General features: G+C 34.2%; 1 protein-coding gene across 2 annotated transcripts; it reads right to left on the reverse strand.

The window, feature by feature from the left end:
- Positions 1-235: 235 nt before the first annotated feature.
- On the reverse strand, positions 236-4,543 carry LOC104088690 (G2/mitotic-specific cyclin-2-like). Of its 2 annotated transcripts, none has more exons than XM_009593411.4 (11): positions 4,283-4,543; positions 3,646-3,784; positions 3,503-3,559; positions 3,360-3,405; positions 3,054-3,185; positions 2,833-2,955; positions 1,493-1,582; positions 1,178-1,399; positions 988-1,086; positions 726-904; positions 236-628 (listed from the first exon to the last, which is right to left on the reverse strand). In XM_009593411.4, exons 1-11 carry the CDS (start codon positions 4,335-4,337, stop codon positions 463-465), a joined length of 1,308 nt encoding a protein of 435 aa, XP_009591706.1. In that variant the 5' UTR covers positions 4,338-4,543; the 3' UTR covers positions 236-462. The 2 variants fall into 2 exon arrangements, with proteins under 2 accessions (XP_009591706.1, XP_009591707.1); XM_009593412.4 differs by having other exon boundaries at positions 3,646-3,778; positions 4,283-4,542.
- Between the last annotated feature and the right edge of the window lie 10,224 nt (positions 4,544-14,767).

The following is a 14,767-nucleotide window of genomic DNA, read 5'->3' on the forward strand; positions in this document are numbered from 1 at the left end:
AAGAGTTGGGATTTAGAGTGTCTCATTTATATGGACTGACAGAGACTGGTCCGAGTACAACTCTGAAACAAGGAGTGCAACGCTTCTTTTTACAGAGATTATAGGATGCGGAAAACATTAGCTGAAGTGGAGAGAGTTTTATACAATCACCCTACATTCCCTTGAAGCAGCAGTAGTTAAAAACATGTACAACGAAGCCAAAACATAGAAATGCCTCGATAGCTTTACGGAGAAATTATGAAGAATATCTAAGATTTTTATTACTGTGGTAAAAAGTAAAAATACAATTCAGGTATGTTTCAAATAAACAACCCAAAGTTGTTTGCATGAGAGCTATATATCTAATAGAAGTAGTCAAATTCCCTGGGGCAACAACAGTTGCTGAGTTATTTTAGTTCTGTAACCCCATCCCAATGTAACGATACCAACCCAATAACAGATGTAACGTAAAGTTAGTAAAAACTATACGTGCCCTTTCATATTATAGGGGGTCTGCACAAGAAGAAAATGAGCAGGCTTACATTTCGCTACATAACCAAATTTAGATGTATTGTACTTTTTATGTACCCCTGTTAGTTTCCCTGTCGCTGCCTTTTGGTGGAATTCCACAATCAATCTTGAACACTCCCTGTAAAAGCAAGGAACAAAAAAATGTTAAATTAGAGAAATCTTGAGAAATTTGAAAAACAACATCAAACAGTGTTGAGGTTGTAAGGTACACTCACAGGAGTTGATCTGCCGAGTATTTTGTGTGAAGCTCGCACGTCTTACTCCATTGTTTAACACCATAAAGTGTGCACTGAGCTGTATAGATTGCAGCAGCAGCGATAAACGATGGTGGGAATTTAAGCATTTCATATTCCACGAGGCAAAGCTCGATCAAGAAGAACGAAAGTAGCTCAAGCTGTAAATAAGAGTACAAAGTGAATGTAACAGCTTCTAGAGTCTAAAAAATCAAGAATATTAAGATCCTCCTCTATCACTAACCTTTCTATCCGATTGAGCAGCTTTGAGAAATCTTCTCATAAAAACATATGGAGTTGGAAGTGACATATTAAACTGTAGTGTGTTGAGCATCAATTTTTCCTGCAGGAATATGAAAGACATCTTTAATAAGAATTTAAAAGCAGATAAAATGCAGTAATATTTAATATCGATAGAAAGTAGTTATAGCTACCATTTCAAGAACCTCCTTCCTTGTGTATGCTTTATCCGAAATGACCACCAAATCATCCACCACAGGGAGAGAAACTTCCTCGTATTTGCACGCTAGTAACATGGCGACGAGACCAACAAGCTGCAGCTTCTTTCTCACAACGGATTGTTTCTCCAAAAATCTATCTATCAAATTAACAGTCAGGAATAATGTCTCCTCCCTGAGATCAAACTTGTGGTGTACCTGTTTCATTTAGAATACGCAATTATTAGAACTATTTAGAAATTTCACTCTGCACTCTCCTATTACTTCAATTGGGATTAAGAATTTAAGTACCTCAATGAGCCAGTCAATTAGTATAGATCTCATCCTCTCGTTGATGTCAAACTGTTGTCCTATATAGTCTGGCGGGATACGATTGCAGCCCTGAATATAATGACAGTTATTTAGTCACATGAAAAGGCATGTAATTGTTGTGAAACTCTAAAAATCAAGATGCTACTTTGATCAAACATGTGCATCAGAAATCTTGGGAAACTGCAAGTGTTATTTCCTTCAGAAACCAAATTCTTTAAACTTGAATAGTTTCGAGTAGTTTTGGTCATAATTGCACTGGTTCTGTCCATTGAAAAAAATAAAAAACTTTCGAAACAGTAAATAGAAACTACTGTTTCTAATGAAATGTTCTCAGAGGCGGATCCAGAATTTTAAGTTTATGCATTCCTACAACGATCTCAAGTTAATATATATAACTGGGACAACAAACTGGATTCCAAGCATTCTTATACTTTTAATGAATTTTAGTACAAATAACGGGCAACAAACTGGATTCCAAGCATTCTTATACTTTTAATGAATTTTAGTACAAATAACGGACCTACGCAAAAGTCACTGGGTCACGTGAACCTATAAGTTACCACTTTAAACTTCAGCAGATGAGGACCATTTATTAAGTCTTTAAAACAATTGGATGTCTTTTGAGTCTTAAATACAGATGAGGACCATTTATTAAGTCTTTAAAACAATTGGCTGTCTTTTGAGTCTTAAATACATCAAGTAAAGCCTCAATTTCCTATTGTGTGAACATTCAAGAACTAACCATGTGAAACTGTTCTAGCTAAGTAGGTGGGAAGAAACTCACCTCCATTGAAAAATAGATCATGCTTCCCTAAACCTAGAAATAACTCAAGACTCTACTTGAGAAAAAGAAAAAAGTATCTAAGTGCATTTCTGATTAACCACTTTCAATAAATTCAAACATCATTTTAAGTACATTGTGGTATCATTATTCATATTAGAACCTGGATCTAAAGCAGCTTTTTGAGTCACCTTTAATCAGGGGCGGACATTCCAAAAGCATAAATCAGTGGTCAAGAGGGTTCAAAACGTAAGGTGGTTCAATTCCCGCTAGCCATTTTTAACTTTTTCTTTTTTTGAATTCCCTTAGCGAAAATACTGTCTCCGCCACTACCTTTAATACTTGAATAGAGTTCAACTATTAATATATATAAAAAAGATTGTTATTATCCTATCTGCACATTATGATTTATCGATGAAGGGAAGTTAATTGAACCCCTTTCAGATATTGTACATCCACGCCTGACTATATACCAAATTCACCTATGTTAAATCACTACTTTGATCTGAGCAACTGAGTTTTATTCAGCTGGACTTACCTCCATTTTTGAGTAGTAAGCATACAGATCTTCCACATAGTCAACAACTGCGAGCGTGTTCTTCGCATCATTACTGTCAATATCTATCACACTCTCCTCAAATATATCCTCCATCTCAATTTCCTGGAAAAAAAAAGTTATGAAATCATCTATTTTAAATTCCAAGGTCTCTAAATATAGTATTGCAACATTTTCCAAAATTCAGATCAAAATTCTCGTACCATTTGAGTTTGTTCCAAAGACATTGGAACTGGCTGGTCTTTTGCTGCTGCCTCATATTCTTCCACATCTATTATTGGTACATCCTCATACACACTTAAACCTTCAGCTGCTATTTTTGGTTTCTTGTTTTCCTATCAAACATTTATGTAAATATATATATGTAAACTACATAAAAATCCAATAAAGAGAGTAACAACAACAACAAGAAAACCAATGAATTCCCACAAGTGGGGCCTAGAAGGACAGAGATGTTAGTTTTCCAAAAACCCTCGGCAAAATCCAATAAAGAGAGTGTCCATTTGTACCTCAGGACAATGCTGCTTTGAGTTAGCAATTTGTGCAGCAAATTTCCTACATTTCAAGAATTTATATTTACATGTCAAGTTCCAAGAACATAGTTCTCAAATAAATGAAACAAAAAAATTGGAAATTTGACTATATATCTAACCTTGTAATAGGTCTATGAGCTGGAACAGGAGGATTCTTGTTACAGATCCCATTAGCTCTGAGATCAAGAAAATTAAACAACTCAGCTAAGAATAACAAAACTAAAAACCCCCCAACAAAAAAGGATTAGAGTTGGGAATTTACTCAGATAATACTCTCTTATTAACAACACAAGGGTATGGCTTAGCTCCAACAAAATTCTGGTTAATCACACTTAATGCTCTTCTGTTGTTCCTTGTTTCCATTCCAAACTTTCTGCAACCCAATTCTGCCTCACCTAAAACTTAAAAGAAAAAACTTTTCAAAAATCCATCTTCAAGAAATTGGTAAATATTAATTCTTAGCTTATTTTAAGTTCTTACAACCCAAAATATTAATTGAAAAAAAAAGACTAATAGAGCCACATTTCAAAATCAAATCTTTTCAAAAACCCATCTTCAAGAAATTGGTAATAATATATTTTAGCTGATTTTAAGCTCTTATAACCCCCAAAAAATAAAAGATGAAAGAAAAAAAAAAGATTAATAGAGTCACATTTTCCAAATTAAATCTTTTCAAAAACCCATCTTCAAGAAATTGGCAAATAATAATTGTTAGCTGATTTAAGCTCTTAAAACACAAAAAGTAAAAGGAAAAAAAGACTAACTAACAAAGCCACATTTTCAAATCAAAACTTTTCAAAAACCCATCTTCAAGAAATTGGTAAACAATAATTTTTAGCTTATTTTAAGCACATAAAATTAAAAATATAAAAAAAATTGACTGTTTTGAGTCGCATTACCTTGCACATTTGTGGGTTTAATCATGGTAGGATTGTTCTCATTAGATACACCCATTTTTCTTTTTCTTGTTTTTTTCTTTAAAAAAAGCTGTCTTTTTTCTTCAGTGCTAAACTTATAAAAAGCTCTCAGAAAACTGAGAGCATTTAATAAAACCAAGAACCAATTAATGAAGAAGAGATAATGGAGATGGGATTGAGAGAAACAATTTAATGAGTATATTGTAAGGTGGAATAGAGAGGTTTTTATTCAAATGAAACGGCTAGTAAGTGGGGGAAAAAAGGCCGTTGGATTCAGAGCGTGTGAACTAACTTTTTATTATAGAGTTAATATTATATGATATGGTCATAACGGTCACATTCGTTTGGACTTTTTGCATGTGAGGGTAAGGAGACGATGCTTTCAAATGAATTGTTTTTTTATAGTTTAACAATGAATAGCTAGATGATTGGATTGGGTTTTGCACTTTTTAGGGACACCCATAAAAGTTAGAGGTCATAGTCAATTGTTTCATTGAGATATGCGCTCTTGCTCACTTTTGAGTTTTTGGTGATAGTATAAGGAGCAGTTCCATGCACAATTAAACTTGGTTTATTTTTGTAAAACGATTATTTTTACTGCTCGAACTCGTATTATTCTGGTTAGATGACATCAATTTTACTCAAAATTTCATTTCTTTCTGCTAATTTTTGACTTATGCAAAATTTTATAAGATTAGTGTGGTTATTTATGTTATACTCCATTATTTTGCCTTATTTATGTTTTTGTGCACTAATGCTATAAAGAATTTTTTACGTTAGGTTACGTTGACTTATAATAACAGGTAATTTGTCTTATCAAACTTGATATAGTAAGCTGGTGTAAAATTTCTAACGTTTCCAAAGAAATGCTAATGAAGTCAACTTGGGTACTTGTTATTGCTAACAACCACAAATTTCATGCAGATTTGAAGACACTTAGTGTTTATATCAATCACCCTTACAAACACAAAATACAACAGTTAAAGACACAAAATATAGCAGCTACTCCAACCACCAGCAAAACCACAATAACTTCAACGATCGACGACACAATAGCAAACCCAAATAATTAGCATTATTACTATAATAGAAGCCAATTTCTTCTTCCATGTTCTTGTTCGAGCCCTTTTTTCTTCAAAAGCTTTGATCATGTTCAACAAACCCCAAATAACCCTATTCGCTTGGCTAGGAAACTCGTCGTTAACCCACCTAAAATAATTACATCCACCTTTGTCCTTCAAAAAAAAATTGATCCAAACTAAAATCGGAAACAACATAGTAAAAATAATTAATTGTAGTTAATTATCACTTACCTTTACAATTTGCATCCATAGAACCTCCTTCCAGGATTAGATGGAGACCATGAAATTTTCAATTGACATTCATGACCACACCGGCATGAATCGACTCTTGGTGTGAGAGACATAATTGAGAGCTTAAACCAAGATTCGTACACAAACGGCGAGACTACTTTCAATTTGGAGAGAAGAATAGAATTTTTAAACCAGAAAATCAAGAAATGAGTGAAGAAATAGGGTTGGATTTAAGGGAAGGGTGAAGAACTAGGGTTGGTAAAAGGGGACGAGGGTTTAATAACAGGTAATTTGTCATATCAAACTTGATATAGTAAGCTGATGTAAAATTCCTAATGTATCCAAAGAAGTACGAATGAAGTCAACTTGGATACTTGTTACCGGTAACAACCACAAATTTCATACGAATTTGAAGGCACTTAGTGTTTATATCAAACTAACAGATGCATGATATGCATTTGTACGTAAATTTAACTTAATGTATCTCCTGATCCGAAGGTGAGCTATAATTTCGTACGGTGAAGAGGAAAGGAAGAAGTCATTGTAAAGGAAGACGCCATTTACCATTTTCGTTTTCTGCCTAAAGGCTTATTAGTAGCTCTCAGGTTCTCTGTAGAGTGATAGCTCTTAAAGTTCTTACGTAAAGATTATTCCAGAGTGACAGGAAACTTCCTTAATGCTTCTTTAAAATTTATTATTATTATTATTATTATTATTATTATTATTATTATTATTATTATCGTTGTTATTATTATTATTATTATTATCTGGTAAATCATGCTGTTGAGATGTTAATATCACCAAATTGTTCTGAGCTCAAAATCTTAAACAATTTTTTTTAATAATTCCCTGTCGTTATAAAAACAGAAAAAAGAGGATATTTCAGGCAACTACCGCTCAATACCATTTGTTAACATTTCTAATACTACTCCATTTTATATGTTCCAATTCATATGGCAATATTTGATTGAATTCGTTATTTACTATGCCTATTTGATTTCAGTCGTAATTATATGTCAATTTCACTTCTATATTACCTTTTTGATTGTAAAAGAAAATAAAGAAGTAATAGATGAAAACTTTATTCAGAAAAACTTAACAATTTGAATAGTTTAATGGATTTGAATTCTAAATAGTTGTGAAATTAAATTAGAAATAAAATGAAAGCCATATAAATCACAAAGGAAGAAGTAGCAAATAGTCTCAATACCTCCAAATCTTTTTTCTTTCAAGTAACTTTTTTCCCTTTTACTTTGGCATAAATAAAAGGGTTATATTTATCAAGGTAATATTAAGTACAAATTGCATTGTTGCAGCAAATGGATAAACTATTTCAATGTCACAAAATGGCAATAATAACCGATGAATTCGATCTATTGCCATGTACCTAGATTTAGTTTCTACTAAAAATGCAGGGTAAGTCTGCGTACAGTAGACTCTTGTGGTCCGACTTTTTTTCGGATCTCGCGCATAGCGAAAGTTTAGTACACCGGGTTGCCCTTTTAACCACAAGCTAAAATACAGATGGTCGGGTTTACTCTTGCTACTTGAAGAATATCTATCTAAAAAAATGGGATATGCTACGGTGGGTATGGCTTCTATTACCAAGACCCGAAAAAAAGAATTTTGTCTATGTGGGTAATGATGCACAATTATTTAATATTGTGTGTAACCTAGAAAATGGAGATAAGATACATTTGTATATTCAGCATAGTGTTCTAGACCCTTAGTTAGTGGATGATGTGGCTCCTACTGGACTTATTGGTGGTCTAGAAATAGGTGTAACTGAAGTGAATGGTGCATCTGTGGAAACAAACATAGGAGAGAGGGAAGATGCTTCTGCTGAAACTGAAGTAAGGGAAGATGTTGTTGCTAATTTAAATGGTGTGGGGAGGAAGGAGGTTTTAGGGAAGATATTGCTGCTGATTTAAGTGGTGTGGGGAGGGAAGAGGTTGTAGAAGGTGATGCTATAGATCTTGATGGTGTTATTTCAGATCTGGAGAGTAGTAGTGACTCAGATTTTGTTGTTGTACCAGAAGAAGATGATAATGATGCTGATGAAGAGTTGATAGCTGTCAGGAATAAAAAGAGAACAAAGCTAAGGCTAGAAGAAGAAAAAAACCAATTGTTCATGTAGAAGTACCTCTAGGAGAAGGAAAAATAGATAGGAGTTTTGAAGATATTGGCAAGAACAAGGCAGATAAATATGCTGGTAAATTAAGGGGGATGAGGACTATGTTGATAGTTCTGATATAGGTAGTGATGATTCTAATGATGAGCTAGATGTGGAAGCTGAAATTGGTGTTGATTTTTCAAGTAGAAAGAAGAGTACAAAGTTAAGATATGATCTAGATTGTGTTGTGGCTATTTTTGAACTTGGCATGATATTTGAGAATGTCAATCAATTTAGGAAGGCAGTGACTGGCTATGCTATTAAATACCATGCACAGTTGAAACCCAAACCTAATGAGCCATCTAGAGCGATGGTGAAATGTAAATCTAAGATTTGCCGTGTCACGACCCAAATCTCCCTCCATAGGATGTCGTGATGGCACCTAATCTTTAGGGACTATGTAAGCCTAACATTTACAAAAATAATAACAATATTAATTAACGATGGACAAATGCAAAGTAGAAATCTCTATACAATACTTACAATCCCAAAACCTGTAGTACAAGTCATAAGCTCTACTGAATTACTAGAAAGCCTATAAATACAACTGTTTTGAAGTAGAGATAAAATAGTGCAAGTACAATATCAGAAGGTGACTCCGAAGCCTGCGAACGCAGCAACAGGTTTACCTTGAGTCTCCACAGCAAAATTCGTACAGCTAGCTAGCGGTCAACTGACTCCAAATTACCTGACTCTGCACAAAAATATACAGAAGTATAGTATGAGTACACCGCAGTCAGTACCCAATAAGTATCAAGACTAACATCGGTGGAGTAGTGACGAGGTACAGTCAATACACTAACTAGTCAAATAACCTGCGCAATATAGCATACAAAAATAATAAACAAATAGCAGTGATAGCAACAATAATCAACTAGTGATAAAAACAGTAAGTCAGCAAGAACACCATAATTATTACTCAGACGAATCAAAAATACAAGTACAACCAATTAAACAAGTCCTTCAAATATAAATCTTTCACATATAATTCTTTCGAATAAATACCCTCCAAATATATTTCTTCAAATAAGTATCCTTCGAATATAAAACTCTTTCAAATAAATATCTCATATCATAATCATAAAATACGGTTCTTACCCCCTTTCATATTCTCACGGCACCTCGTGCCCATATCTCTATCACAACTACGCGGACAACTCTCGTGCCAAATATGTCAATACATAAAATCTGCACGATTAATTTATTTTCAATAAAGTAAGGTTACAATTTTAAACCAAGTAAGAATTCAATAAATAAATGAGTTTATTTTAGAAATAATTTGAGTGAAGAAAATGACATTTCAATTTAAATAAAATATCAGATAAGCTACTGATTTAGATGTAAAACTTATCAAATTAAAACATAATAGTAATTTTTTTTATTTAAATCAAATCAATCATCAAGAACAAGTACAAACCGAAAATACAAATCCTCAAAAGTCTTGTACGAAAAAACCAAAGCCAACACAACACTACAAGCAATACAAAACACTTAATATTAAGTCAAATAATACATCACGGAGAACACAAAAATTTATATATTACGGAAAAATAAAATAACCAAAGGCAAGTGCAACCATAGAGAAATATCAACAAAAAGGGCACTCCCGAGGTACCGCCTCGTAGTCCCAAATCATAAATAAATTTTAACAAACAACAAAGCCCCCAGGCCATCACAAGTCATCACAAATATATTTCCGAAATAGCCCACCTTGTCTGGCCACGTGCGCAATAATAAAGTAAATGCCCGCTTTGTCTCTCCGCACGCGCATAATAATATTCCCACCTTGTCTCGCCACATGCACAAACCCACATATATAGCCTGCTTTGTCATGCCGCATGTGCATATATAAATAGTAACAATAGCACGGCAGAAACCTCGTGCAAACACCTGAACAAACCTCTCAACAATATCACGTGTCAATATCACAACATCTCATAAATTTCACCTCAAGTGCTCAATTATCATAATATATCACAAATTGCACATCAAATGCTCAAATATTACAGCTTGGCACAGAAATCAATAATACATTAATTTTCACAATAAGGAGCCCGTGGCTCGATCATAATGTGTACAAATCTTAGCAAAAATGTCCGGGAGTGAATAACTCAACAGAATAATATTTCACAATTTAATACTTTACCTCAATATGATTTACGGCCTTTATAACTCAATACCAATTTCCATAACAAGAACTGAAAAATAATTCATCAAGCAACAACGCCTTCTTTAATCTAATTTTTTGGCAAATAGATTAATGCCTCTTTTTAAACTTACATAATAAATTATTTGTAAATGAATAATCCATAATGAAATTATCTCCAGGAAATAAACACGGGATTCACATAAAAATCAAAATGGCAATCATACCCAATTATCATATAAAAACAAATTCAACAAACAAGGATTTAGGCATGACAAATAAAGGATTTACTATGTTCCAATAATTTTTTAATTTAATACATAAGAGCGTCTACGAATTTCAACCAACGTAATTTGCACATATAAATCAAGTACGTACTCGTCACCTCGCGTACATAGTTTTAATTACATAATTTTCATATAAGACTCAATGCCTAAGGGGTAATTCCCCTACTCAAGGTTAGGCAAGATACATACTTTTTTGAAGTTAGGCCGATATTCCAAAATAATCTTCTTGCTTGAATTGACCCCGTGCAGTTCAAATCTATCCAAATTAATTGTATAACTTTATTAAAAATCATCGGAAATAATTTCGAGTAATAAAATGTTGACTTAAAATTTTATTTTAAAAAGTCACGCGAGGCCCGCCTCTCGGAACCCGACAGAATTTTTACGAAATCTGAACACCCATTCCGATATGAGTTCAACCATACCAATTTTATCAAATTTTGATAATGAATCGACCTCCAAATCCTCAATTTAAGGTATAGAAAATTTACCATTTTCAACCCAATTCACAAATTTCATGGTAAAAACGATAATAGATTCATGTATTTTAACCAAAATCAAGTTAGGAATTCTTACCCCAATGTTTTCCTTGAAAAACTCTCAAAAAATCGCCTCACCCGAGTTTTCTTCGTCCAAAAATGGAAGAATGAGATGAAGTCTCATTTTTTGACTTTATTCTGCTGCCCGGGGGTTTGTTCTTTGCGTTCGCGACCCTCCTCTCACATTCGCGATGAACAAATTCTTCAATAGTCATTTCCAAACTCTTCTTAGACAGCCTCTAGTATAATGGTCATAACGTTTTGTACAAAATTCCAAATGAAGAATGGTTTGACTTTTGGAAAATTAGACATCAAGAGCTACAACTTTCATGTTTTACTCATCTCCCAACCCCATATAGATTTCGAGATATAAGCTTCCAAAGTCAGCCTTTTGCAGCAGCAATTTCTTCTTCGCGATTACTCTTTCTAGACAGCCTGTAGTTTATCCATCTTAACTCTTTGTACACAACCCTAAATTCCAAACTATTTGATTTTTGGAAAACTAGACATAAAGGGCTACAACTTTTATTTTTGGATCATCTCCAAATTCTTTATAGATTGCAAGATATAAGCTTTCGAAGTCGGGTGACGAACAACAGAATTTCCTTCTTCAAATCTTCGCGAACGCGAAGAACAAAATCACAGAAGCCAAATCCTTCTTCGCGAACGCGAGAGACACCTCGCGAACGTGAAGAACAACACCAGACATCAGAAAACCAGCATCCAAAGTAGCCCAAAATGATCCGAAACTCACCCGAAACACACCTGAGGCCCCCAGGACCCCAACCAAATATACCAACAATTCCTAAAACACGATACGAACTTAGTCGAGGCCTCAAATCACATTAAATAATACCGAAACTATGAATCGTACCTCGAATCAAACTTATGAGTTTATGAAATTTCAACTTCTACATTCGATGCCGAAACCTATCAAATCGAGTCCGATTGACCTTAAATTTTGCACACAAGTCATAAATGACATAACGGACCTATTCCAATTTTTAAAATTGGATTCTAACACTGATATCAAAAATTCAACTCCCCGGTCAAACTTCCAAACCTTCAATTTCTTATTTTCGTCATTTCAAGCCAAATTCAACTACGGACTTCAAAATAAATACCCAGACACACTCCTAAGTCCGAAATCACCATACGAAGCTATTGGAAACATCTAAATTCTATTCCGGAGTTGTTTGCTCAAAAGTCAAACTCCAGTCAACTCTTTTTATTTAAGCTTCAAAAATAAGAATTATTCTTTCAATTTAATCCTGAATCATCCGAAAATCAAACTCGACCACACACGCAAGTCATAATATATATCACAAAGCTACTCATGACCTTAAGTCACTGAACTAGATGCTAATTCTTAAAATGACTAGTCAGGTCGTTACATGTCAGTGGGAGTTATTTGCAAGTCTTGATAGGGATTCGGGGAATTTTATAGTTAAGAAGTATCATCATATTCACAAGTGCACTCCAATGAACTAGAACAAGCTTTGTAATTCTAAGTATATTGCTAACAAATTCAGAGATAGGATCACTTCTCAGCCCTATATTAGGATCTGAGAAATACAAGAACTGGTTAGAGACAAATTGGGTTTATATGTTGGTAGAATCATTTGTTATAGGGAAAAACAGATAGTTCTTAGGAAGTTTATGGGGGATTGGAAGATGGAGTTTGCTAGATTATGTGACTATGTTGATATTATTACACAAGCCAATCCTGATAGCACTTGCTTGGTCAAAACTGACAGAATTTCAGAGCCTGAAAAGAATCTGTTTAAATATTTCTATGTCTATTTTGATGCATTGAAGAAAGATTGGTTGGAAGGATGCAAAAAGATCATTGGATTTGATAAGTGTTTTCTAAAGGGGACATGTAAGGGTGAATTGTTGGTAGCTATTGAGAAAAATGGGAATCAATAAATGTATCCCATTGCATGGGCTGTTATAGATAATGAGTCAAAAGCATCTTGGAGTTGGTTTATAAACAACTTAATATCTAATTTGGAGTTAGGATATGGAATCAGATTAACAGTTATGTCTGATATGCAAAAGGTATTTTACTTCATCTCTACTTTCTGTTTTAAAATTCTGCTTCATCTCATCTTTCTGTTTTAACTTTCTACTTCATCTCAACTTTTTGTTTTAACTTTCTAAGTCATCTCTACTTTATGTTTTAAATTTCTACTTCATCTCAACTTTTTGGGGTTCTGTTTGATTCATTTTTGTTTTGTAGGGATTGGTACCAAGCATTCAAGAGTTACTACCAAATTGTGAGCATTGAATGTGTGCTAGGCATATATGGTCTAACTAGTCAAAAACTTGGAGAGGTGAGGAGATGAGAAAGCAATTTTGGAGGTGTTCTAAGGCTAGTTTTGAGGTGAAGTTGGAAGAAGAATTGGCTACTTTGGGAAAGCTTGAAAAGGTATACGTGAAAGCTTATTGAAGTATAACAAAGAGTATTGGTGTAGAGCTTTTTTCCTTGAACACTCCAAATATGATATTGTAGAAAATAATATGTGTGAAACCTTTAATTCTTGGATATTGGCACCTAGGCACAAGTCTATTATTAGCATGTTAGAGTACATTAGACATAAAGTAGTTAGGAGACATGTTGATATGATAAAGTTTACAGAGACTTGGATTACAAATATTTCTCCTATGGCAAAGGTGATTCTAGAAGAAAATGAGGAGTTTTCTAAGAAATGCAAAGTTTTGTAGTTTGGAACTGATGGGTTTGAGGTTGATGAGTATGAATACAAATATATAATGAACTTGAAGAGAAGAACATGCACTTGTAGATCCTGGCAGTTAAGAGGGATCCCTTGTGCACATGCAATATGTGCAATCTATCACCAAGAAGAAGAACTATACAATTATGTGGATCACTGGTATAAAAAGGAGACATTTCTCAAGGCATATCAATACTTTCTTGAACCAATCCCCAAGATAAAGATGTGGCCTGATACTAATAACATGGTAATTGAGCCTCTTGCACCAAAGCCAATGCCAGGCAGGCCAAAAAAAAGAGGCCAAGAATGAGCCTAAGAAAAAGAATTATGGCAAGCTCTCTAAGAAAGGAGTTAAGATGACATGTCAAAATGTCATCAAGCAGGCCATAACAAGTCTACTTGCCAATCAAGGGTAAGTTGTAATATTTTTCATCTTTTTATTCACTTTAAATTCTAAGTTATATATGTGTTATAATTGAAATTTTTTTAGGGTGGAATGGGAGAGTTTACAAGTAGAAAGTCAACTCAAGCAACTCAACAAAGCCAAGGAAGTCAAGCAACTCAAGAATCTGCAGCAACTAATACAAGCAGTGGCAGAGGATGGGGAAACAACACTAGATTTGGCAGGGGTGCATTTCTGTAACTACACGGCCGGTCGTTTTGAGAGTTGTAGCTGCTATGTGACTTGTCGGGGTAGTCGGTTCGGATCCGGTGAGATTTCAAAATGAAATAAGATACTTAATCTCAAGGTTGAAAGTTTAAGTTAAGATAATTAACCGGATGTTGATCTTTGAGTAAATGACTCCGGAACAGAGTTTTAAGTGTTATGTTAGCTCTGCTAGGTAATTTTGGATTTAGGAACATGTCCGAATTGTGATTTGGAGGTCCATAGTAGAATTAGGCTTGAAATGGCGAAAGTCGGAATTTTTGGAAAGTTTGACCAAGAGTGGACTTTTTGATATCGGGGTTGGATTCCGATTCCGAAAGTTGGAATAAGTCCGTAATACCAAATGAGACTTGTGTGCAAAATTTAGGGTAAATCAGACATGGTTTGATAGGTTTCGACATCGTTTGTAGAAATTAGAAGTTCAAAGTTCATTAGCCTTGAATCTATGTGCGATTCGTGTTTTTGATATTGTTCGGGGTGATTTGAGGGCTCGACTAAGTTCATATCGTGTTTTAGGACCCGTTGGTATGTTTGGTTGAGGTCCCGGGGGCCTCGGGTTGATTTAGATGGTTATCAGATCGATTTGAAGTTTGAGGGAAATGTT

The sequence above is a fragment of the Nicotiana tomentosiformis genome, chromosome 9 (assembly GCF_000390325.3).
Source record: "Nicotiana tomentosiformis chromosome 9, ASM39032v3, whole genome shotgun sequence".
NCBI classification, from domain to species: Eukaryota; Viridiplantae; Streptophyta; class Magnoliopsida; order Solanales; family Solanaceae; genus Nicotiana; species Nicotiana tomentosiformis.

What these genes read in the sequence shown, in the direction of transcription:
- LOC104088690 (XM_009593411.4), bottom strand. Translation starts at nt 4,337, where the DNA reads ATGGGTGTATCTAATGAGAACAATCCTACCATGATTAAACCCACAAAT. An exon ending in CTTACTACTCAAAAATGGAG is followed by an intron (nt 1,583 to 2,832) that starts GTAAGTCCAGCT and finishes CATTATATTCAG; the next exon opens with GGCTGCAATCGTATCCCGCC. An exon ending in GGAAGGAGGTTCTTGAAATG is followed by an intron (nt 1,087 to 1,177) that starts GTAGCTATAACT and finishes ATATTCCTGCAG; the next exon opens with GAAAAATTGATGCTCAACAC.